The sequence below is a fragment of the Tribolium castaneum genome, chromosome 1, assembly GCF_031307605.1.
Source record: "Tribolium castaneum strain GA2 chromosome 1, icTriCast1.1, whole genome shotgun sequence".
In the NCBI taxonomy this organism is placed as follows: domain Eukaryota; kingdom Metazoa; phylum Arthropoda; class Insecta; order Coleoptera; family Tenebrionidae; genus Tribolium; species Tribolium castaneum.
In genome coordinates this window covers 30,485,253-30,506,701 of record NC_087394.1, presented here as the reverse complement: position 1 = coordinate 30,506,701, position 21,449 = coordinate 30,485,253, and the positions used below count along the sequence as shown (strand labels likewise).

Genomic DNA, 21,449 nt, shown 5'->3' with positions numbered 1-21,449 from the left:
TTTTTTCTTCTTTGTAACATTTTTTTTAGTTTTTGGGAAAAAACATAATTATCCGTTTACAACAGATATTCATTTTGCTAATACTTTTAGGTATTTATCAAGAAATGCCGTATTTCTATTTTTGATGTTGTCTATTTTTTTCTTATTTTTAAATTCATTCTTGTCTCTAAACATTTCTTTTATTCAAAACGTATTTTTCCTGTTTTTTTTTTCCAAAACCCTCTACATTACGTACAAGTATTTTTTTATACTTGGCACTTGGCCTCTACTATAAAACTCACCCTATATGGACAACACCTGCTGGTGGTACTCTCATTCTCATTATCTCAACAGGAAAAATTATCTAGTAAGAGATTGAAAAGTAAGTAGGTATAAATTTTTTACAATAAATTCTTTATGAATAATTTTTAATCAAATAGAAAAACTTTCATAATGAAAAATTTGTGTAATTGAATAGACAATTTTTACATTTTTATAAAATGAGTGTATTTACCTCATTTTTAAAAAGAAATCGGAAAAAAATTGACAAAAAGATAAATAATAATCTATAAGTAGGTATTCAGGTTGTATGATGATTGAACGTGCTTATAATTATTGTAACATTATCCACTTGCCTATCGTCTGCTAAAACTTCATGCAGACGTTAGTTTGAGTGACTTAGATAAAAGACTTAAGCCTAATTTATCTTGATGACTTAAATGCTTGTTATCTACTTGTTAATAAAACAATGACATCAGTAAATCGTTTTACAATGTGAGTACAATTAAGTACACACATAAATGATATGAATAGGGTACAAAGTTTTAATTTAAGTCACTTGACTTTTTTTATTGATAGCTGGTGTATCTAAATACAAAAAGTAGTTATAAACATTTGGATAGGACAAGTTGTAGTTATTCTAACGTTTGTTTTCTTTGTTTGTTTGTTGTTATTTTGTATTTCGTATTATTTTAAACTTTTAACTAGAAAAAACTTATACATTTACGGATCAATATTGTGGATCAATGATTCTTTTAGACCAGAATTAAATTAAAATTGCAAGGACTAACAATTAAAAAAATTAATGTGTTTTTCAAAATATCTTTGCAAATGTACATACTATAACTTTTTATTTTGAATTTGCCTCATTAATTGTGGCCAAAAGCCAAAAGATAAAAACATCTCCAAAAGTACATAGTTAAATAATAAATAAGCACGAAAAAACATCGGCAAAGATACTATGAGTTAGTTATGATAAATGTTTTTTTTAAATGACTGTTGTAATTTAATCTGATGAATAATTTTACTTATGGTTTCATAAAATTTAAACCTATTGTAAGATTGCTCAAGTTGGTGGCTTATATGTTGCTAAGGCGATAACATCAGTACTTATACGTGCTGATGTTTAAATTTCACAATCCATAAGGCAAACAATATAAGTATGTCAGTGATTTAAGTAACTTAATGTAATAAACAACTTACTTTTATCATTTTATCGGTGACTTTATAGTTCGTTTCTAAGAAAGATGAAATCAAGGTGAGTATTCAGTTTCACATAATGGATTATTTGAAACGATTTGAAGTACTATTCAAATTCATGGTAAAACTTAATTAAATTAGTTAATAAAGTATAAAAGTTTTTTTTTCATAATCTAAACTAAATACATAGAGTTATTCACTTAAGACTTCACGCCTGATTAGGTAAAAAGTGCAGCACACAATGCACTAGGAGTAGCATGGGTGTAATTGATACAACTAAACATAATTATTTTTTGAATAAGAGCTATCTCCTATGAATAAGAGTAAGCGGCGTATAATTTAAAAAGTAAATGATTTTTTTTGCATTCTAAAAACATTTTTTTTAATTAGGCAACCAAATTTACCTCCAACAAATATTTTTTTTCTATGGTTGGCGGCAGTTTCTTTTTCAATTTCATTTCCAAACGCTAAGTTAGGTTATAATTTTCATTTTTACTTCTGCAAAGTATTGAAAATGGAAAATGAAACGAAAGAAAATGCAAATGCACACGACGATTCAATACTTAAAAAAGGTCGCCATCGAAAAAAGCAACTCTACAATTCCATTTTGCAGCAAATGGAATTTTATTTTAGCGACTCTAACCTCACCAAAGATAGATTTCTATCTCAATTAATAAAGGAGAATCCTTGTAAGTGACTATATGATTATTTTATGAGTAGTTGTAGGTAAATACCAAGCACTTTTTTCAGTTGTCGACCTGAACGTATTTTTGAAATTTAACAAAATTACTAAACTCACAACCAGCATAGATGATATCCAAAAAGCTGTACAAAAGTCGCAGTTAATCGAATTATCAGAAGATCGTAGTAGAATTCGTCGTACAAAACCGGTTAAAGAAAAGGCTAACGTTGATGATTGTACGATTTATGTAGAACGCCTAAAATCCGATGCAACTCATGAATGGTTGAACTCTGTTTTTTCTGAATTTGGAAATGTGGTCTACGTTTCTATACCAAAATACAAAAACAATAGTGCCATAAAGGGTTTTGCTTTTGTCGAATTCGAGAAAGAAAAGGAAGCGCAAAATGCTTTAAATTACTTTGAAAGCATTGGCTGCAAAATGCCGTCAAATACAGAACCAGAAACTCTTTGTAGTATTAAAACATTTGAAGAAAGTAATGAACAATCTGAGGCTTCCTCTAAAAATTCTACACTGAAGCCAAAATCTGGAGAAGACGAAAAGGCAACAAAAAAGCGAAAACTTGAAGACAATAGTGAGAATAGCGAAAAACTAGATAGTGAACACTGTGAGAGTAAAGCGGAGGAAAAAATAAGAAAACGAAAACTTGAAGAAAGTGAATCCGGCGAAAGTGAAGAAAAAGGGAAAAAAATGAAAGTCGATGATAGTAAGCACACTGAAGAAAATGATGAACACAGTGAAAGTGACGAAAAAGAAAAAAATTCAAAACATGATACTGGAGACGTTTCTGAGTCGGACGATGCCGAAAATAAGAAAAAGAAGAAATTGAAAAAAGAACACAAAAAGAAAAATTACATAAAAGAATTGGGCCTCCAAGTGTTATCAAAGTAAGTGAAGCAGCTAGAATTATCTTTAATCATTGATAAATAATTGTTTTTTAGAAAAGAGTGGAAAAAGATGCGAAATCGGTATCTAGATTTACAAAAGAAGAAAATGAAAGAGTTTAAAAAACACCTTCTAAAAGCCAAGTTTAATCAACCAAATTATGAACAAAAGTCGAAAACTCCCACTGCTAAGACTGAACTCAACAAAGAGGATTTTACCAAGGGACTTATTGTAAAAATAAAGCTAACCGAAGCTACCCTGGATATAAAGAAACTTAAGGTAAATTTTCTAAACTAAATATCTTGGCCAATTTATTTGCGATAAATCGTTTTTCAGAATGAAATTAAAACTTCTTCAGCTGATATATTGTACGTAGATATTCCAAACCCTGGCAGTGAGAACATTTATGTAAGATTTAACACCACGGAGGGCGCTAAAAATTTTTGCTCCCAAGAATCTTTTGGCAAAAAAGAGGTATTAACAGGACAGGAAGAATCTTCATATTGGGAAAAAATTAAAACAGATCGTGAGGATAAACTAAACAAAGCAAAAAAGAAACAACGTGGTAGAGACAAACTGTTAAAGAAAGCAAAACATACAAAATTTGATGATTAAGGTTTTGTTTTCAGTTTAAATTTTTTTTAAATATTCTTTATTTATTAACTTTGTCAAACAGTGGCACCATCCATTTCGTGTTGTTTGCTGACATATTCACACAAAAATTTGAAATAACCTGTAGTTCTTATTTTTCATAGATCTATTTTCGTAATAAAAATTTCATACACTTAATGGAACAATTGCCAACCACAAAAAACATTGGTCACAATTTCAAGTCTACCACCTCTTGCCGCCGCCGCCCCCTCCTCGGCCGCCGCCAAATCCACCCCCACGACCACCTCTAAAACCGCCGCCGCCCCCACGACCCCCACGTCCACCGAAATTGCCGCCTCCTCTTCCTCCAAACCCGCCGCGATTGCCGCCCCCTCTGCCACCACCGCGGCCTCCGCCACCCCCACGACCTCCCCCTCGACCGCCTCGTTTCTGGACTGAGCCTGGGGGCTTCGGTAGGAATCTTTGAAGTGGTAACAACTTCGCAGGATCAATAAACAACTGCAAAACATTATTTTAGATGTGTGAATGGTAAGTGAATTTTTTTATACCTTTTGATTCTTTTTAAAACTGCTAGCTTTTATGTCGTCTCCGAGACGTATCGAAACGTAATAATCTCTGAGATTTCCAAAAATTTCATCAATTTTTCCGATTTGTTCCTTATTTTCGAGGTAAATCGGCGCATTGAAAAATGGAACGTCTTCTATTTCTACTTTAGCAACTAAATCATCTTGTACGGTGTAATCGAAGTAGCCCAAAGGAATCACTCTCTCAGGAGGGCCTTGATCATAGTTTCGCCCGCCGCCCCCGCGACCACCAAAACTATTTCTCCCGCCGCCTCCACCAAAATTTCGAGCGCCGCCGCCCCCACGACCACGACCTCCAAAGCCGCCACCACCGCCGCCTCGGCCACGAAAAGACATTTTGTTTCACTCCTCAAATAATTAGAAACGTAAAAGAGCGTCCCTTTGTAAACACGTGGTTTACACTAAATTTTCAGTGCGGCAACATAACCTCTCCTGCAAACGTAACCTCCAACTGTAAACACTCCTAAACTTTGGGCCCTCTAGGAGTTTTCTGAGTTACCATCAAAACAGAAAACTGTAAAGTTAGAAGATGAAGCTATAACTTCAAACCACATGTGTATAATTAGTTGCATACTTTGAGGGAAAAAAACATTTTATTTTTAAATTAACCTTGAACAAAATATTGCTACGCCCCACACTTCCCATTGGTTTCCTTTCTTGTTGAAATAACCATTTAAAGCTGATTCTAGCAACAGTGCATAATTATTAATTATTTGACTTCGTTCTGGGAAAGGTTCCATTGCGAATATAGCCAGTGATTAACATTTTCCAACAATTATTATCATCTGGTAAGTACTACACATTCTTTTTTTAACCATTAATTCCCTCAATTAAATTAAATAGGTACTAGTTACTTTGTTAGGCCACATAATGATGAATTCTTAGTCACTTCACATTTATGTTGGGGTGTCCATTTTCGTAATTTTTTTTTTACTGGTTTTTGATTTTTGGTTAAGTGGTGTACCTATATTTTTTTTTATTTACAAGGGGTTAACAGGTTTCGTTCAGTATTAACCGGAAATTCTAAAATTTTACGCTTCGACAGGTGTGTGAACCGGCTTATCAGAGTATTGTTTAGTGCAGTAAGTATGTAAAAAAATGATATAAATTATATCTAATAGGTACTATATCTAAATAAAAACCAGTAATTATACCCAACAAAAACTTGCAACACAAGTTGAATAATGGAATTTCAAATTTAGAAGAATCCTCTATATATACCACCTTGTACAAAATATTTTTTTTAGGTAGGGTGGGAGGATGTTGGGAGCTACGATATTATTTCGTTGTATCAAGGTCTTTCTGCTGTTTTTATAAGCTATAAGAACATCTGTGAAATAAATTAAAATTTAAAACACAAGTAAATGTACATCAGGGTTTTCCTGCGTTAAAATATAAAACTTTTCCACTTAAATAAAAACGCTAATTTTTTCAGCGATATTATAGTAACTTTTTAAATGCGTTAAAATCACTTATAAAATATTTTTTATTTGGGTTACTCCTAAATTATTATTATTTGATACTACATACTTATAATCTAACAAAAAAATATCCGTACGTAATATTCTACTACCTACTGTAGTAACACCAAGTTGAATAAATTGTCCTATACTATTAAAAAATATAATGAAAACTTCCATAAATTTGTGAAAACTATTAGGTCTTATAAGTATAATATCTATAATACTTAAGCACTGTTTGTTTTGTTACAAATCTGCTAGTCATTTTTCATGTTCGTTTCCTTGAGAAAACATTACAAAATTTCATTATCTAAAAAATGTTTTGATCAAAAATTCTGCAGTGTAATGTACCTTTTTTCAATTGAGTCACCACTGCAAACCAGTGATGTTTTATTGATTGCATTATCTTATAAATACCTACATTATTAAACATCCGCTACTACATATTTGTATTATTAGTGATAACTTAATAAAATACAAATAGCTTTTCTTGGAGTCAAAAAATATCACACAATATTCTCTATCTCACATACTCGCATGTTATCGCTTACGAGGAAGAAAGTAAAGATTACTGCTTTTTATATCAACTTTAAAAATACTACAAGTGATCTACATGTTATCATTCCCCCTAGCAACGCATAGATTAATATTACTCTTATTTGTATTCTTATCTTTTTATTTTGTAACTACATTTGAACTTAAAAAACTATAAAACTTTGGTATCAGCTTGTACTCTAGGGCCGTGTAATACTTATAGGACAAAATCTTTATCATAAAATTGACTGAATCTGAAACTGATATCTCCAGCATTTACCAGTCATGAAAGTATGAAAAATGTTATAATAAGAGTAATGTGTTAGGATTTTTCCGCTCTCGGTGTAACAACACTCATTAAATAGCTGCCACAAAATCGATTTTTGTTATGGTAACCGTTTAATTGAATTAACACCATAAAACAAAAACAGAATTAACTTGTCACGTAAGTGTCACATTAACGCATTGAAAATGATGGAAGGAGCTTGCATAAAGCGCACCCGCAAGTCAATTAACATATTCAATACAACAGGTGTTTCCACCATTTTCAGTATTTAACAGTTATGTGTTTAATTTCCAGAAGAAATGGCTCCTGCATATAAATTAACCTACTTCCCAGTGGAGGCCCTCGCCGAACCCATCAGATTCCTCCTCAACTACGGCGGAATCGAATTTGAGGACCACCGCTTCGACCGCGAAAACTGGCCCCAACTCAAACCCAGTGCGTAATCTTTCCCAAGCCTTAATTAATTAATTGATAACAATACTTTTAATACTCTCAGACATGCCCTTTGGCCAAGTCCCCATTTTGGAATACAACGGGAAGGTGGCACACCAAAGTGTTGCCATGGCTAGATTTTTCGCCAAAAAGGTCAAACTAGTCGGCAATGACGATTGGGAAGATCTGGAAATCGACGCCATCGTGGACACCATCAGCGATTTGCGCCAAAGTGAGCAATTATATTTACAAATAGCTAGGACGTGTTCAAGTTAATTGATACGCTTTCGTTTTTATGACTTTTTAACCAAAATAATGGCAAAGTATCGAACAAAACACATGTTGAATTCGTTTCATATCGGTCGCTTGGTGTGCATTTATTTATTTATTGTAATAAATTCACTGCAAAATGATTTTGCTTCAAATGTTGCTTGACTCAAGTGGTGACGATCGGTTTCAAAAATAAAATTGAACCGGAAATCCCTCAAAATTTAAATATAAAGACTACAGCGACAGTTCGCTTTAACATTTTACATTATTTGTTAAAAAAATTCGAGAATGCAGAAAAACTTCTCACGGAAATCTGGAGGTAGAAGAAACTTTTTTTACAACGCATATTTGGGAAGCAAAACATTTCGATGCCGTCTTAATATTTTATCAGGACTTTCTAAAATTTTCAACTGTTTAACAGAAATCGCCCTTTACCATTACGAGCAAAACGAAGCTGTTAAGGAATCTAGGAAAGAGCCCCTATTTAAGGAGACCATCCCTTATTACTTGCAACGTCTGGATGCCATTGTCAAGGCTAACAATGGACATCTTGCCGTTGGAAAGGTATAAATTTGTCTCGAGTTACAGAATTCCACTTTTATTATTTCAGCTAACATGGGCCGATTTATTCTTTGTTGCCCTGTTGAAATATCTGTGTTTTATGTGCGGTAGCGACATAATCGCCGACTATCCGAACCTTGTTGCTTTGAAAAAAAGCGTTTTGGAAATACCAGCAATCAAGAACTGGGTAGAGAAGCGTCCGAAGTCTGACATGTAACGCGAATAAGCACCATTAATAAGACAACTACTTGTAATAATAAATTTAATAAATCAATAAAGTATAATCGTGTTTAATTAACTGGATCAATCATCGAAATCTAACAAAAAATTGCCCATATTGTTTGCAGTTTCCGACCAAGCGGGAAACTGGGCTCCATCCATTTCAGAAGCCAACGCATTATCGGCGCGCAGTGTGTGACTACCTCCCCCTATTTTGCACGCACATTCCGGGCATTTTGACTCCACCATTGCGCCCCCACAGTCAGCTATGCAGTAAGGGTGGCCATTGGGGCACTTGAACCAATGCCCTTGCCTGAAACCCATGGCTTTAACAATTTCCCTTTTTTCCTGTTCTGAAATTCCTATTCCCGACGCGACCAATCGACTCAACTCTTGCAATAATTCCTTGACCGTTTGTTCATCCTGGTCATAAAACTTGCCGAAACCGAAGAGAAAGCCTTCAATTTGTTCGGTAACGCGCCTAACTGTGGAAGAATTTGAATATCGTTGGAGGAAGTTTGGCGAACTTTCGATTTCTTCAAGTTCGGCGATTCGTGACAAACGGTTCAATTCGTACGGGATATCGTCTATTTCTTGATCCGTTACGTAGTTGTCCTCACGTTCCAAAATCTTGAGTATGAATTTGACCTGAGAGGAGCAGCGATTTTTTGAAAGAGCCGTGGGGCAGTTTATGCCAATGTCAACGATGTGTTCGATGATTTGGAGTTTGGATTCAATTGCATTCAACTCAAATTTGTTGATACGTTGGCGCTTGCCCATTAGAGAAATTCGCAGACGGGTTTCCATCGCGCCCAAAATATCTTTAAAGAAGTTGGAACATTTCACATCTTGTGCATTCGTCCTAACTTTTAGTAGCAGTCTCGCCAGTTCTTGCCTCTTCATGTTCAACTCATTCTCAGTCCCGTGCAGATTTTTCTTAACTTTGGCCACATCGGCCTTCGCTTTCTTCACATAATCACTGAATCGGGCCGTTGTTTTGATCGCCGTTTTGCACCGCGGACACTCCTTGAACTTGATCACTTCCCCGTCGTCTTGCCCCAGCCACGTTTCCAGTCCCGTATTTTCGAAAATGTGGCCGCAGTCCTCCAGGAGCACAAACCGGGCATCGTCTTCAGCCTCGAACCCGAAAAACACTTCGGTCACCTCGTCTTCGTCACAAATGCGGCATTTTTGAGGGCAAGGATCGCCGCAGAACCCGATACATTGGTGGCCACATGCCAGTAATTTGCTGCAAGGCTCTTGACAAGGGGGCACGTCGCAGATTTCCCCGCAGTACTTGGAGCACCTTCGGTGCTTGCACCTGCGGGGGCAGCTCTCCTTGCAAGGGACGCAGATATCGCCGCAGCGCTTCCCACAGGCGCTGTGCTTGCACTTGTAGGGGCAAGGGCGCACGCAGGGCCTGCAGGCCTGTCTGCAGGGGAACTCGCAGATGTGGTTGCACACCAGGGGGTTCCCGCATTTTGCGTCGCAGCGTTTGTGGATGCGGCCCTGCGAGCACTCCCCGCAGGTTCCCGAGCAGGTGTGCTCGCACAGTAACTGGCCACCGCAAGGGTGGTTGCAGTGTTGTAGCAGGGTTTTAGGGTCGAGGGCACCATGGGCTAGGTGGCACGGTAACTTGGTCACGGTGTGGCCACAAGGGGCTTTCAATGCACAGGTGGCCAGAACGGTGCAAGTTGGGGTGCAAGACTCGTTGCATTTTTTCGTGCAAGGGTGGCCACAGGGTAGTGTCAGAGGACATTTTTTGGTACAGAATTTTCGGAGAGGTTCTTCGCTACATTTTACTTTGATTGTATGGGCACATACCGGGATTTGTTTCTCAACCTGTGATAGTGATAAACTCCTCATTGGAGATTGAAGTTAAATTTACTCACCTTTTCTTTGCAGTTTCCGCACGGTTGATTGCATTTATTTTTGCATTTGTGATTGCAAGGCAATATTTTGGTGCAAGGCTTTTCGCAGCTTATATCGTCCACGTTACTGGAACAAGGCACGTCGTAAAAATGTGGACAGATGGTTCGCTGTTTCCTAACACGGACCATACAGGCGTCACAATCCTCAAAACATAGTTTCTTGCACTTGTGTTTTTCGGGTTCGGCTTTGCAATTCTTTTGGTTTTTAGCGCAACGTTTCTTACATTTGTACTAAAACAGAGAAAAATGTGGTACTGAAAACATGCAATAATAATGCGTTTCACTGAAGAAATGTTCACAAATAAAATCGTGTATAAAAGTGCCCATTATTTTCAATCATTAGAGTATTCATATTTATGATGGTAAATTATTGTTGAAGAGGCTAAATCAAGGATTCAACGTTTTAAGATTTTAAAACTTCCCACACGCGTCGTTTCTTTTACAAAAAACCAATAGACTAATTAATACATATTGCTTTTTCACGCATGATAGACCGAGTGGAGACCAGCAGTCAAGGTTTTAGTTTGATACTTGCACGTGGTACTACCCACATATTATGAGAACAAAAGTAAAATCATTACATCACTAAACGTCTTTTGTGAAGATATAAAAATGTGGAGTAATTAGGATAGGAAGATCAGAGATTAGTCAGAATTCAGAAAGTAAATAAAATGCCAAGTTCGAAAGTTCTGTCGCCGGTCCGAAGCAGTTCCAAAAGCCAGCCTTAAAACGTAAATTTTGATTTGTTTATCTTGCTGTTTCACCATCAATTGATTAGGACGACTTGAGATGAGCTTGGATTTTGATCGTAGTCTTGAAATTTGAATTTAATTATTGTTTCAGTCAGTAATAATTAAAGTTGTGCCTCTTTATCTCTCTACTTAGAATCATTCCCTAAAGAACTTTTAATTTTAAGCCTTATGTAAACATTGTTCATTATAACGTAAAAAATTTACTTTTTCTGTACTAGGAACTTCCAATACTTTTTAAGAATAATTTTCTATCTCTGAGATTTATTTCAGAATATTCCTGAATTATTGTTATATAGTCACAAATGTCCTTTTTAAGTTTGTCATAGTTAAGTTTTTGGTTATTTGAAAAAAGATGAAGGTAGTGTAAATCGGAAATGTCCAGAAAATGTGATCATTTTATATAACTTTTCTTTCTATTATTTTTTTAACAGATTAATACTTTATTGTTTTTGTATGAAATTAATTTAGAAATTGTTACTTCTTTCCTGAAATTGGTTGAGCCCGCAACATGGCCGGGGATTTCCTACGCACAAACAGATATATCAGTTTCTCTGTGGTTGGACAAAAATCGAAACTGAGTTAAAATAATTTAGAACTCAAATTGCCCAACACATGGGCAATGCTGTTTGTAGTTTTTTGTTAAACCTACTTCTAAGTGATCTGGATCCTGCCGAACGTGGCAATTTCTAGTGCACGCATGGCCACAAGGTTCCACCTGTTTTTCGCAGGGGAACGGGCAAGGAAAAGTTTCCGGATTGCAGTGGCAAGGCTTGTCAGCGTTGTGACCACAGGGAAGTTGCGTAGGCACGAGCTCCTCACAACTGTAAGTTGCAGGATCCAGGTGACACTCCAAGTTCACAACATGCCCACATTTTAGGGTCCTTGACACCTTGTAAGTGCAAGGACCACACTCTTGGTAACACCTTCTTTGGCATAAATGTAGTTCATTTTTATCGCACAATTTTCTAAAATTTCAAGTTGGCAAATGTTAAGTAATCTCACAAATGGACTTACTTCCCGCACGTTTCAAGGCACCTGTAGCTTGCATGATCTCGATTTAACACGTGGCAAAGAGAAGTGCACTGATGACCGCAATTCAAATCAGCCCCACATTTCTGGTTGCACCCTCCTTCTGATATATTCAGAAAATCCTTTCCGCTTGCCACATACGTGACCTTATCTGGGTGCACTTGGCACCGTAGGGCTAGGTGGGGTCCAATGGCATTCTGGCGTTCAAAAGTCTTGTAAATCTCACGCCAAAGCTAAAAAATACTCTAAACATTGCAATTTACGAAATTTTAAATTACTTGACTAGCGGCACACAACTGGTCCATGTTCCCCATGAGATAGAAGCCGTTTCTGGCTCTTGAAAGCGCCACACAAACTCTGTTTTCAATTGATAGGAACCCGATTTTGTTTTCCTCGTTGTTTCGAACCAGCGAAAGTAGGATAATATCGCATTCTTCACCTTGATAGTTATCCAAAACTGCAATTCTTACGTTCGCTAGAAGCTCATTGTGTTTGCGCCTCTCTTTCTGCAACTCGAACATTTGCCCCAAGTAAGCCGCCAGGATTGTGATGTTTCCGGGTTCGTAACCGTTCAGAATAAGATGCCTTGCGAAATAGATCAAGAAGTCAACTTCATGGTAATTCTTCTTGCTTTTGCCTTCACAATTTGCTTCAGGGTGCTTGTGGTCGATGAAAAACAAGCAATTATCGACCCCTTTTATATCAGGTCTGTCGTTCACAGACGGGTGATCTTGCAGGGTTGGATAAATGGTCGGCGAGACCAAACTGGCAATCTCCGGCCTCATTCTGTGTTGCACGTTTAGGGTATTCAACTGGATTCTGTTCACAACCATTCTCTCAAATAGACTTATCCCCAAATTGTAAAACTTTTCTATGTTATAACTCGCAGTGCTCGGTTTCAACTGCTGATGGTCTCCGATGAGAATCAAGTGTTTGCAATGTTTGGTCAAAGAGGAAACGATGTGAGCTTCTAGAATCTCCGCTGCTTCCTCGACAATAACGATTGGACTTTTCAACGTTTGCAACGAAGATCTTAGACGGGCTGCTCCAGTGGTCGTCATACCAACAACAAGCACGTTTTTCATTGCTTTCGTGTTTTCAATGTCCCGCATTTCTTCATAGATTTTGTGTTGTTCGCGGAACTGCTCATTTAGTACGCTCAGCTTCTCATTTAATTTCTGTCTGTATAAATTTAAACAAAAAAAGTATAAATTCCAGCGATCGTCGGGTGACAATTTGTGAGGATTCGTGAACTCTGACCAATCAGGAACTCTTCTTTTCATGAAACGCATTTGCTTGCCCTCGGTTAGTCTAAACTGAAAAGAACAAAATCATAAAATACTCTACAGATAAGTCAACTTTTTTGTGAAAATGTGAGAACAATAGAATCACTTACATTTAAACTGTCGTAACGAAATTTCAGTTTATACAATTCGAAGACAATTCGATCTTCTTCGAAAATATCCTCCATAGTTATCTCTTCCTTTTGCTTCAGTTGCTGGAAAGTTCTTTCTAGTGCAGAAATCCTTTGCTGAAGTGAGGAGAGCGTAATAAGGGGAATGCTGCACTGAACCGCCATTGCATTCACTTCATCGAAAAGATCATCCAACTCAATTTTCATATTTTCATCTTCTTCGATTTCATAATCCGACAAATTTTCATCAAACATTTCATCTTCAATCTGCAAGTTAGCGACTTTGTCCTGGACCTGAAAAAGTTGAATTTGCTATCAAGTCAAATCCAGAGTTAAATACAAACCTCTGCAACACTCCTAGGACTTTTAACTTCATTAGTCGAATCCAAGTCTTCATTTTCATATTCGGGCAGCAACCAGTCCAGTAGTTCGTCTATTGTAGCGCGATGAAACCATGTTGTAATAAAATTCGGTATCACATCAATAAAAACTTTGAAATCTCTGATGCTGTGATAAAAATCGATTTCTTTCAAGTTTTCCGTTATATTCTGGATTTGTAGCAAGAGGACTTTCACTCCGTGTCTTTGTTGTAAAACGGCCGGGTTTGTCCGGAACTTTATATTTCTCAAATTGAACTTTGCCACATTTTGGTTTCTGCTCTGTCCCCCAATTCGAATGATTCTGTCAGTGGCCAGAGCCAAACCCTCCAAGAACTGGTCGAGGGCATGGTTGGTGTAGCAGATGACCAACATCGGGGTTTTCTTGAACCAAATGGCCTGATTTTGCAGCAAAGTGTGGGCGATTTTGAGGCCAAGGAAGGTCTTCCCAGTGCCAGGTGGGCCTTGAATAACGGAGAACTCTTGCGTTAAAGCTGCCCGGAAGGCCCTTAGTTGCGATTGGTTGAAAGTGTAGAAGTTGGTGTTGGGCCAGTTGAGGAGAGGGAAAAAATCATGACCACGGATTGAGATTTTACGGGGGGTTGGGTCGTTGAGGTATTCCGGCGGTTGAGGTGTGGGGTCCACGCGAATGATGTATTTTTCCATCGGGAATTCGTCAGTGTTTATGTTTTTGAGGACGTTGAGGACGTGGAAATACGGCTCGAAGTAGATTCCGCATTCGATCATCAAATAGTTCGCTTTGTAGTCCACGAGCACATTTTGATCAAAACCTACAATCAGTTCCCCCTTTTCAAGGTCTTTCACGTCTCGCTGAGCAATTTTGCCAAAGAGTAGTGACTTGAAGTTGTCGCAGGTGAAGCAGAGGAGAGAACCAAACATGAATTTCTTGGAGTCTTCAAAGCGAAATTTCTTTGTTTTGCGTGAAAAGTCGAACCTTAATCGAATGCAGTATTGTTCGTTGATTGTCTCTTGATTTAAAAACTGTACTTTTTTGTAAATATTGACATTTTCAATTCGCTGCTTCTGGGTTGATTCTGTTCGGTACGTGGCTATCCCATTTCTCAAAGGCCCAACAAAGTCTTCTCTTAGCAGTCTAAACTGGACGTCCAAGTAGTGGTGTACGTCTTTATAAGGTCCTTCTACTATGTTTTTACGCAGAAAAACTCGAGTGCCTCCAAGGAGTTCAAGTGAATTGGGGTAGACAGAAATTTGATGAAAATCATCCGGTGGTTCTTCCTCAATTAATGTTGAAACTTTCTTTTGTATAGAAGCTTTCTTCTTTTCTTCTTCCTCTGCAATCATGATTTGCAAACTTTCATTGAGTTTGTTCACACTGTCCCTTATCCCATCCGAAATATGTTGCTTGTGTTGGTCTTGAAACGCGGGGAAACAGACGAGCAAACTTTTCAGTATATTTGGTAAAACTTTGAACCCAAATGTGGGGATTGCATTATAGATATCCTGGCAAATTCCTATAACATTGTTCCAAAACTCATCGGTGTTTTCCCAAAAAAATTGATTCCTTGTTCGGTCTAAATCGCTTTGCATTGGCAATAAAGCAACATACTTTACCAATTTGTCAACAAATACTTCATCCAGATATAATTGTAAAACCTTGTACTTGTTTTCAACAAAGGCCGAGTCCGACACTTTCTTCAAAACTTTGACGAACAGCACAATGCCATCGTCGGACAAACTCGTTTTGATGTAGTCCTGTATGCCTCTTTTAATGTTGGACAATTCTAGGATTAAATCCTCGGAATCCTTGTTTAACAAATCTTGCAGGGCTTTGAAACCCATTTTTCTTGCATTTTGGTTAGGTCTTCTGCCACCTCTTTGGTCTTGTTGTCCTGGGACGAATCCAGAACGATTCCTACCAGGAAAGGACCGCTCGGAACTGGTACTTGGACTTCGGTTTCGTCGTACTCCGCTCCTAGAATTACGGTTTCTCCAGTTGTTGGAATTCCAAATTTCTCTTCCTTTAAATAAACAAATAGTGTAAAACATCTCTTTTATAATGATAATGTTGTTGATATACCTGAATATAATTCGTTAAAACTTCCGTACATTTCATTATCAACTAAAAACAAACAAGAAAAGCGATTAACAAAATTTTCCTGTTTTACTAAGTAGACCAGCAGGAACCTCGTAATATTTATCCTTATTTAAGAACAACTGAAGGCTACAGAAATACTCAGAATATACAAAATGTAACATTACTTATTTTCCTCTTGTAGTCTTAAAATGATTTTAAAAAAGTTATTTTTTTCACATAATTTGAAAGCCCTTCGTCAATATTTATTTAGGTACTATCGGGAAAATACCTCTGTTTTAAAATCTAGGCAATTACTCGTATCACATGAGCTCATAAAAGGTTGATATGCAGATAGTGAGTTATCGGTTATTGGAGTTACTTTAAACAAAAGCTTCTAGGTTTCATTATACGATTGTTGCTTCATTTCTCTGTAGTCTCTTTGTTACATCTAGATAGATCAAGTAATTGTACTGATAACAGAAATGAATAATGAGTTTTCACACTTGATGAATGCTGGATTCCTGTGTATAATTCATATTGAACACAATGTTAAGTAATAATCACACATTTTAGCACATATGAAATAAATTGCCCTTTTGTTAAAGTAAATTTTTGACACAAAAACAGGTACGCAGCAGAAATAAAAATGAAGAAGCGATAATTTTTTCTCTTCACTTTATTTGAAAACTAATATAAATTGTAGTTTTAATAAAAGTAAGTTGATTATTACCTCGACGGGACCGCCAGTTAGGGTTTCCACCACCGCGTCCGCGTGAAGTTCTGGGATTACCCTGCTTCCAGTTCTGCATATTAGGAACTTACGTAACAGTTTTTAACATATATCCATTTAACGTGAGCAGTAAATAATGAAGTCAACAGTTTACATTAAAGGTTTAGACACCAAAAATTAAAAAATGTCCGATTTACGTTACTACATAAAAGTGCACTGTCTGCAAAATTAAATACACATACACAAATATAGAAAAACGACACGACCAGTAGATGTTCGTGCATATTAAAGCGCATGCGTATTGTAAATGTAAATACGTATTGTTATGCTGGAGAGTGGGGTGAGGATCGAGGCACGTCTGTGCTACACGAGAGTCAGCTAAAGACTAAACTTTATTATGTACAATACAACATACACATGTATAACATCCTTCCCTTTAACTAGATACAAAATCCTTTAACCTTTTCGGACGTTTCGATTTCCGTCCTGATTTTGTAGTTTTAATTTTATTGTCTTTGTTGTTTTCCTTACTAATTTCTAAACTACTTTCTAAGTTATTAACGCTACTTACTGCTAACTTATCTTCTAAACTCTTATTACTAGCACTTTCCTCCCCTTGTGTGAGTTCACTGGTTTTGTTATTTTCACTTTGAATCTCGACAGGCACTAATTCACTTTGATTTGGTACTTCACTGTTTATTTCTTGGTTGTCAACCACACAAGGTTCACTATTGCTTTTATCACTTCCATCTAAATCTATATTATAAACAAAAGTCGAAGAAAGAGTATTTTTACAATCATTATTGGACTCAAGAGAATGCATGAAATCGTCTGTGTTTTCTCTAGTTTTCTTAATGTACCTGCGATTTCTAATAATGCATCTTCCATTGTCCTTTTGAATCCTATAAGTACGATCCCTAAGTCGCTCTACAATTCTACCTAGTTTCCAACAGCTTTTTGGTACTTCCTGATACCTTACAACTTCATTATTGTAAAATTGTGGAAACTGTTTTACTCCCCTTTTATCAAAATTAATTTTACTTATTTTTTGTTTATTGTCAATCTTTTTATGAAATATTTTAGTGTTAATAATTTTTGGTTTTAAATTGTGATTGCTGATGGGTAGTTGATCACGTAAATATCTAGACATTAGTAATTGTGATGGAGTATAAATGTCGTAAATAGGTGTATTGCGAAGAGCTAAAAGAGCTAAATACATGTCTTCTCCCATTTCAGTTGTTTTTTTAATTATGTTTTTAACAGTTTGTATAGTTCGTTCACTCTGGCCATTCGACCTTTGATTTTTAGGAGAAGCAGCTATTAAAGTAAAATTCCATTCTTTAGCAAATTTTTTTATTTCATTACTTATTAATTGTGTTCCACTATCTGCCATTACAATTTTGGGTATTCCATGACGTGAAAATATTGATTTTAATTTATGTATGATATTTTTAGAAGTTAAATTTTTGTTTAGGTTGATAACTTCAGGATACTTGGAATAGTAATCAACCACGATTAAATATGTTTGTCCATATATTTCAAATAAATCCATTCCTAATTTTTGCCATGGTTGTTTTATAATTTTATGAGGTAACATTGGTTCATTTTTATTAGAATTTGAATACTTATTGCACATTTCGCATTTGGATATATAATTTTCAATATTAGTTGTTATTCCTGGCCAATAAATACAAAATCTCGCTTTTTGTATGCATTTTTTGATACCTAAATGTCCTACATGTAAGTCGTTTAAAATTTTAGGACGTAGTGATTTGGGTATGATTACTTTTCGTCCTTTATAAATCAATTCATTGTTACCTTGAGTGATTTCTGCTCTTTCCTTGTAGTATGGTTTAATTTCAGAAGGAACTTTATTAATTGATAAAGGCCAACCGTTATTTAAATAGTGTCTAATTTTTTGGAAATCTTCGTCTCGTTTGCTTTCAATTATTAATCTGTTTAAATTTTCATCATTTATGACCAAATTTTGTTCTACAATACAAATTTGTAATTCTAAATTTAAATTATCTTCATATTTTTGAGGTAAAGTAGCCCTCGACAAAGTATCTGCTACTATCAGGTCTTTGCCCGGTTTGTATTTCAAGCTTAAGTCAAATTTTTGAAGAGACAATCTCATTCGTTGTAATCTTGCTGGACAGTCATTTAGGGATTTTTTAAATATAGATATTAGCGGTTTATGGTCTGTTTCAACATTAAATTCTCTACCGAAAATATATTGATAAAACTTATTTACTCCAAAGTGAATAGCTAAAAGCTCTTTCTCAATTTGGGCATATCTTTTTTGCGTTTCAGTCATTGCTCTTGAAGCGAACGCACAAGGTTTGTTATCTTGCAAAAGAACAGCTCCTAAGCCATTCTGAGAAGCATCCACTGAGATAGTGATTTCTTTTTTAGGATCAAAAAATTGTAAACAAGGTTTACTTACTATAATTGATTTTAAATTATTAAAAGCTTTTTGTTGTTCTTGTTCCCATTCAAAACAAACGTCTTGTTTCAGTAATTTTCTTAAATGATAAGTTTTTTCTGACAAGTTATTTATAAATTTACCTACATATGTAACTAGGCCTAAAAATCGCTCAATGTCTTTTTTGCAAGTAGGTGAAGGCATATTTTTTATTGCGTCAATTTTTTCTTCATCAACTGAAATACCTGCAGCACTAAATTTATGACCTAAATACTTTATTTCATTAAGACCAAATCTGCATTTCCTTAAATTAAATTTAATATTTTTTTCTTTTGCAATCTGAAATACTTGTTCAAGAATTTTGTCATGTTCAGTTTTATTTTTTGCATAAATTAAAATATCGTCTACATATACCTCTACACCTGGAATATTGAATATTTCACTAAAATATTCTTGAAAAACCTCACTCGCTACTTTGATACCCATAGGCATGCGTAAAAATCTGTACCTTCCGTATGGCGTTCCAAACGTACATAACTTACTGGACGTTTCATCTAACGGAATATTCCAAAACCCACTAGCAGCATCTAAAGTGGAATAAATTTTTGACCCATTTAATTTATTTGTAATTTCGTCAATATTTGGAATTTTATATTTATGATTTTTTATTACTTTATTTAAATTTTGAGGATCTAAGCACACTCTTAAGGAACCATCTTGTTTTTTGACTAATACATACGAGTTTACCCATTCAGAAGAACCTTCAACTTTTTTAATTATTTGAGCTTGCTCTAGTTCTTCTAGACATGTTTTAAATTTATCTCTTAAAGCAAATGGTACATTTCTGATAGGACAAATAACAGGTTTTGCATTTTCAATTAAATCAAAATGATAAGGTTTATTTATTTTACCGATACCTTTGAAAGCAGTGTCATATTTAGAGACTAAGTTTTTGTACTTACTGTTTTCATCTTGTTGATTTACATTGATATTATCAATTTCTTTATTAAGTTGTAAGATACCAGTTGCAATAGCTGTGCTAAAACCTATTATAGTTTTATTACTATTTGTTTGTTCTACATAAAAGTCAACCTGAAATTTTTGTTTGCGAAATTCCAAACATAATTTACATTTTCCCAAAATCGATAATTTTTCCTTGGTATAAGTTACTAATACATCCTTGGTGTTTTCAATCCTGTTTAACTTAAAATTAAGATGTTTTAATGTATTTAGTGAAATAATATTTGCTTCTGCACCACTATCAATTTTACATTTAATGAATTTGTTGTTAATTTTTAAGTTGATTACATTAGAATTATTGGAACAATTGTTTTTACAATTTATTGTTTCAACAAAAAAGTATTGTGTATCATCATCTTCTTCATATTTATTAATTTGTTGAATTTTCTTTTTATTTCTGTCCTTATTTAATTTACACATGTTTGCAAAATGATTTTTATTTTTACAAAAGGAGCAAATTTTTCCATAAGCTGGACATGCATTAATATTGTGACTACGACCACAACGCGAACAATTATTTATTACCTTACCCGACTGCACAGTTTTTTGTTTGTATATCACGTCTCGACCGTTTCCTGTATAGTTCCTGGAATGACCTTGTTTCGATGAGCACGACGCTGATTTCGTGGAAGCATTTTGACCGTTGCGTCCATTGCGGTGCTGGATGACTTCTAAATCCAAATTCCGATAATTTTGACTTCGATTTTCTCCTGCTTCACCTTTCATTTCATTTAATTGTTTCCTGGCAGCTTCGGTTTGTATGCAGCATTCGACGGCTTTGTCCAACGTTAACGATGTCCCGTCCTTTTCCAGTAATTTTTCCCTTACTGATTCATCCCTTATTCCAGTAATGAGCATTGTCTTGATTAAGTCATCTTGTAAATTTCCTAGTTCACATTCCTTTGCTTTATTTTTCAAGTCAGTTACAAATTGTTCGATTGTTTCATTGCCTTGCCTCGCTGAGAAGAATTTGTATCTGCAATACGTTAAGTTCTTCTTCGGAACGAAGTAATCTTCAAACTTCTGTTTTAAAATTGCGAATTTGTCCCTTTCTTCTTCAGTAAATTCAAATGAGTTATATATTTCTATACATTCTTCACCCAACGAATAAAGAAGTTGTGCACATTGGACTTTTTCTTCTTTTTTTTTCAATTCGGTGGCTGTGGAATAAATTTCAAATTTTTGTATCCACCTTTTCCAGTTTTCAGAATGATTGCCGGTTAATTGAAGCGGTGATAACTTGCTGGGCTCCATTTTTTGATTATATTATTTCTTGATTTTTTTTCCTCTATTTGTAACTGTTACGAGTTTCTGACTGCGCCATGTTATGCTGGAGAGTGGGGTGAGGATCGAGGCACGTCTGTGCTACACGAGAGTCAGCTAAAGACTAAACTTTATTATGTACAATACAACATACACATGTATAACACGTATAAAAAAATTACACAAATAATACTGAAATTGACAATTTGTACCTACTGTGAAATAAAAGAGAAGAGACAAAAATTTGTTACTGTGAATCATTTTTTTTCAGTTGAGTTTGGCAATGCTATTTGTAACTACTGCTCCCACACCATCAGCAGTATCAATGGTTTTTTTTTAATTTCAAATTAGGTGAGACAAACTATTTTACGCACCGGACTAAAAGTGAATCGTAATTCTTAGATTTAAATCATTTTGTTATGATCTCTTAATTATTACCTTGTCAAAAAT

The 21,449-nt window shown here is 35.5% G+C and overlaps 4 protein-coding genes across 10 annotated transcripts; 2 read left to right on the top strand and 2 right to left on the bottom strand.

Moving 5' to 3' along the window:
* The first annotated feature begins 1,889 nt into the window (after positions 1–1,889).
* Larp7 (La related protein 7) lies at positions 1,890–5,028 on the top strand. 2 transcript variants are annotated; one of them, XR_010335688.1, is made up of 5 exons: positions 1,890–2,147; positions 2,209–3,046; positions 3,101–3,323; positions 3,381–4,605; positions 4,654–5,028. XR_010335688.1 is itself a non-coding variant. In XM_969637.5 (4 exons), exons 1-4 carry the CDS (start codon positions 1,973–1,975, stop codon positions 3,657–3,659), a joined length of 1,515 nt encoding a protein of 504 aa, XP_974730.2. In that variant the 5' UTR covers positions 1,892–1,972; the 3' UTR covers positions 3,660–5,028. The 2 variants fall into 2 exon arrangements, 1 of the variants encoding a protein (XP_974730.2); XM_969637.5 differs by having other exon boundaries at positions 1,892–2,147; positions 3,381–5,028.
* On the bottom strand, positions 3,674–4,576 carry Gar1 (Gar1 ribonucleoprotein). Its single transcript, XM_001816076.4, has 2 exons — positions 4,205–4,576; positions 3,674–4,154 (listed from the first exon to the last, which is right to left on the bottom strand). The coding sequence occupies exons 1-2, from the start codon at positions 4,574–4,576 to the stop codon at positions 3,879–3,881; spliced, it is 648 nt and encodes a 215-aa protein (XP_001816128.1). The 3' UTR covers positions 3,674–3,878.
* On the top strand, positions 4,876–8,067 carry LOC662754 (glutathione S-transferase). Of its 5 annotated transcripts, none has more exons than XM_962382.4 (5): positions 4,876–5,028; positions 6,815–6,955; positions 7,017–7,184; positions 7,644–7,786; positions 7,833–8,067. In XM_962382.4, exons 2-5 carry the CDS (start codon positions 6,820–6,822, stop codon positions 7,998–8,000), a joined length of 615 nt encoding a protein of 204 aa, XP_967475.1. In that variant the 5' UTR covers positions 4,876–5,028; positions 6,815–6,819; the 3' UTR covers positions 8,001–8,067. The 5 variants fall into 5 exon arrangements, with proteins under 5 accessions (XP_967475.1, XP_008190960.1, XP_015833288.1 ...); XM_008192738.2 differs by having other exon boundaries at positions 4,881–5,028; positions 6,818–6,955; XM_015977802.2 differs by lacking the exon at positions 4,876–5,028 and adding an exon at positions 5,301–5,322.
* LOC663631 (NFX1-type zinc finger-containing protein 1) lies at positions 8,032–16,568 on the bottom strand. Of its 2 annotated transcripts, XM_008192736.3 has the most exons (9): positions 16,292–16,568; positions 15,565–15,606; positions 13,473–15,505; positions 13,111–13,422; positions 11,993–13,030; positions 11,700–11,947; positions 11,335–11,650; positions 9,895–10,164; positions 8,032–9,844 (listed from the first exon to the last, which is right to left on the bottom strand). In XM_008192736.3, exons 1-9 carry the CDS (start codon positions 16,368–16,370, stop codon positions 8,087–8,089), a joined length of 6,096 nt encoding a protein of 2,031 aa, XP_008190958.1. In that variant the 5' UTR covers positions 16,371–16,568; the 3' UTR covers positions 8,032–8,086. The 2 variants fall into 2 exon arrangements, with proteins under 2 accessions (XP_008190958.1, XP_008190959.1); XM_008192737.3 differs by lacking the exon at positions 15,565–15,606.
* Positions 16,569–21,449: the final 4,881 nt, after the last annotated feature.